The 4,188-nt window shown below is 34.9% G+C and overlaps 1 protein-coding gene and 1 pseudogene across 1 annotated transcript; one reads left to right on the top strand and one right to left on the bottom strand.

The window, feature by feature from the left end:
• LOC101988403 overlaps positions 1-1,990 on the top strand; it is a 31,114-nt pseudogene extending 29,124 nt beyond the window's left edge.
• Positions 1,991-3,261: 1,271 nt separating this feature from the next.
• Positions 3,262-4,188, bottom strand: LOC101984911 (olfactory receptor 4N5). The gene has a single exon (XM_005367600.2). It carries the CDS (start codon positions 4,186-4,188, stop codon positions 3,262-3,264), a length of 927 nt encoding a protein of 308 aa, XP_005367657.1.

Genomic DNA, 4,188 nt, shown 5'->3' with positions numbered 1-4,188 from the left:
GAAACTGTATTCTTTTAATCATTGCCTGACCCATTAGTTCCAGCCTCTTATTGGCTAGCTCTTACATATTGATCTAACCCATTCCTATTATTCTATGTAGCCCACGAGCCCGCTTACCAGGAATGATCTTAACCTGCATCTGCCTGGAGTGGGGGAACCAAGGTGACTCCCTGCCTCAACTTCTTTCTCCCAGCATCCTGTTCTGTTTTCTCCGCCTACCTAAGGGTTGGCCTATGAAATGGGCCTAGGCAGTTTCTTTATTAATAAGAAATCACTCCCACATCACCAGTGGAAACCATTACATTAGAAGTGGAATATCACAGTAATTCATAACGGGATGAAAAATAGCAGAACATATATAAATTGATCTGGAGGTAAAAGGCATAGAAAAGAAGAGGGTGAAGGATGTAAATGAGGGGCCAGAAGGGAAAAAGCAACCAAAATGAACAATGTATAAAAAATTAACTCATAAAAACCAGTAGACCTGTTATATACACCTGATAAATGGATTGAGAAGAAAATAATACACACCCACTGGAGATTATTCAAAGAGCTTGTTAATTTTTCTTGGATTCAAAGAAAGGATTTCTATGGGTCACAAATTCATGAGTTCATGTGAATTTCCAAGAAAGAACATTTCCTGCGAAGCTCTTAAGAAAGTGATTGCATCATTAAATTAACCTGTCAGAGATGAGAGGTTCGATGAAATTCAAATTTACTTATTTTGGCTAATATATCTGAAGAGTTGTAATAAATGTTTATCCAAGTAAAATCAATATAAAAAATAAAATATATCATACTTACTCTTAGCAAGGGCTTTAAGAAATTTATAGACAATCAATCATTTTTTAATACAGAGAAAGAAAAATATCTTTTGCACTGAAGTGGGAAGTGCTATGTAATAAATATTTGATTAATGAAATCTTTTTCCCTTTAAAAAAATTCTGGTTTATTTGGAGTATTTTGTTTGCTTGTTTGTTTTCTAAGGTAAGAGAAAGAAATGGCATGGAGTTGGGTAGGTAGAAAGTTAGGGAGGATCTGTGAGCAGTTAAGGGTGAGGAAACAGTGAACAAAAATATGACATGAAATGAAATTTTCAATAGTAAAGAAAGATGGGGCATGTGGTAGGGTAATGGGTATGAATGAAGTACCAGGATGTATATGGGTGAAAATGTTAATGCAAAACCCATTATGCTAAATGAAAAGTATGTAAAAAATGATGGAAAGGGGAAGTAGTCGTGAAAAAAGTAATAAATGTTTGCAATCAATGAATCCAAAATCTGTAATTTCAAATTTTATGCATAACTTGACAAAGACTCAACAATGTTAAGACAGCCTTGGGATGGCTCAGTGGGTAAAGGCATTTGTCACCAAATTGCACCACTTGACATGCATTCCCAGGACCTACTTGGTAGAAGAGAGAACAACTCCTGAAAGCTGCCCTCTGACCTCCATATGGACACACAATAGACATAATAAAATAAATAAAATCTATTGCAAGACACTTTTAAGCAGACAGCTTAGGTCGTGACGCTGTAGTTTTGTGGTTCACCAATGTAGTTAAATAAGTAAACTTTGAACATAGAATAATTATTTAAGATGGTTTTTTTTGGAATTCATGTTTTAAGACTGGGTCTTGTTATGTAGCCCCACTGTGGGATTCTTCTGGCTCACTTTCTCTCTCATATGCCCTTAAATTACAGGAATATTCTAACAATGCACCTTGAAAATGCACTTGTTTTGTGTTTCATCTCAATGGCAACTGTATCGTGGTTTTTGACTTTTTTGAAAAAACATAAGGAATTGAGGGTTTAAATAAATAGCGAATATGTTTAATATTTATTTCTAAAATGCAAAGATGCTGCTAACATTTCTCACTGTGTCTCAGTCTTATATATTTAAATTTTTATTCTGTTTTATTGTAGCTTTTTGGATAATAGAGATTAATTCTAGGGCATTGTGTATATCAGGAAAGCACACTACCATCTGAACTCCAACTGAGTCTGTTTAATTGACACACAATATAGTAATATTTGTAGTGTGCAAACATGTTACATGTGTGTGTGTCTATGTGGTTTCTATGTCCTTGCTATTTTAAGCAGTACTATAGTAAGAATGACATAGTTAACTGGGATACTAATTTCATTTTCATTGATTATGTACTTGAATGTAAGCTTGTTGGATAATACAGTAAATATATATATAAAGAAACTCTACATGATATTTTTAAAGGAACTATGTATTTTTAAACTCTGAACTATATTTATAAAGAAACTATACATGATGATGTAAATTTATGTTTTCTCTCAGGAATTAGTATCCTTTTTGACTGTTACTTGTATTGGAATTAAATATCTGTATATTGACAAAGCTTTGCAATGAGATTTATGACATGAATAAAAAATTATGATCAACTAGCTGGCAATATTTCTCCACAAATAAATGCACATACCAGCAAGCCCAATAATCTGAGCTTGAATTTGGAATTCACATGATAGAAAAAGGAAATAATACCCTTAGTTCATAAACTGGAAGAATCATTATTGCTAAGATGTCTCTACTGCTCAAAATTGTACTGACATTCAATACAATCGCTAGAAAAAATACCAATGAAATTTATCAAGCAATAGAAAAAAACTGTTATTACTACAAGATCAGTCTAGAAGAAATAAAAGTGAAGTTTTAAGATACATAAGCTGTTTTACGATATATTCTGGTAAATTATAATTACTCCACTTCTCTCTAACTAGTAAAACTAAAGAAAAACACATAGCAGGCAATATTCCATTTAATTATATTTTATCACTCATATATAGACTTTTATGCAGAATTTGTTGAAAATCAAACATAAAAATTAAATAATCTTTACATATTTCAATTGTATTAAGATTTCAGTAAAGTCATCTAAAATATTTTAAAGTCTAAAATCTAAAATACTTTGCATCTGCTACTTCTCTTAACTTAGATGTAACTATTCTAATCCATTTCTGTGTTGCAAATGTGCCTAAATTTTCAAATCTTTGAGTTCCTGTGCTTTCCATGATGCTTACCTTGTTTTATGATTTTGCTTTGTTTTCCCTAAATACTTCAATGGAGACCTAGAATTGTACCTGTCTTATGCATGTGCTTAGAATAGTATCAGAAAACTAGAAGTACATAACAGTATTTGCTAAAGAACTGATTTGATACATGCATAGATACATGGTTTAAACTCTTTAAACAACATTTCTCACTTTTTTGTTTCCTCTTTCATTTATCCAGTCAGCAAGCAACATACTGATTTAACAACTTCCTCATAGAAGTTTTCACTTCCTGGTTGCGAAGAGTATAGATCACAGGATTCATCAAAGGAAAGATGACAGTGTGGAAGAGAGAAACAACTTTGTCAGCTTTGAGAGCCTGGAAGGGGCGTGTGTAGATAAAAATGGCAGGCCCAAACATGAGAAACACAATTATAATGTGAGTAGTGCATGTAGAGACAGCTTTCCTCTTCCCTTCAGAAGATTGTCCTTTGACATGGTAGAGGATGACAGCATAGGAGGCCAGAAGTCCCAAGAAGCACAAGAGGGTAAGCAACCCACTGTTGGAGACCATCAGTAGCTCCACTGCAAAGGTGTCAGTGCAGGCTAGCTTAATGACCTGTGGAACATCACAGAAAAAGTTATCCAGCTGGTTTGGGCCACAAAAGGGCAAGTTCAGGATAAGAGCCACTTGTACAATGGAATGAGCAAAACCCCCAAGCCACAGAGCCAACAATAATGCATAGCAGACTCTAGGGTTCATGAGAGTGGAGTAGTACAGAGGGCGGCATATGGCGATGTAACGATCAAAAGCCATCACAACAAGAAGGAACATTTCGCCTGCTCCAAGGAAGTGCAAGAAAAAGAGCTGAGTGATGCAGCTTTTGTAAGAAATGACCTTTTTCTCACAGAAGAAATCCACAAGCATTCTGGGAGCTACAATGAAAGAGTAGGAGGCATCCAAAAAGGCCAAGTTACCCAGAAAGAAGTAGAGTGGAGCTGTGAGGCCAGGGTCCGATCTAATGGTGAAAATGATAAGGAAATTTCCAGGAAGAATTATGAGGTAGAAAACGGAAATGAGTGCAAAGACAAGGAGTTGAGTATCTTGAGACTGAGTCAGTCCCAGGAGGATGAATTCTGTTACTACTGAGCTGTTCTTGGTCTCCAT

The sequence above is a fragment of the Microtus ochrogaster genome, unplaced genomic scaffold, assembly GCF_000317375.1.
Source record: "Microtus ochrogaster isolate Prairie Vole_2 unplaced genomic scaffold, MicOch1.0 UNK21, whole genome shotgun sequence".
Taxonomy (NCBI): Eukaryota; Metazoa; Chordata; class Mammalia; order Rodentia; family Cricetidae; genus Microtus; species Microtus ochrogaster.
Note: the sequence above shows the minus strand (reverse complement) of the source record. Positions and strands in the feature narration are given on the sequence as shown.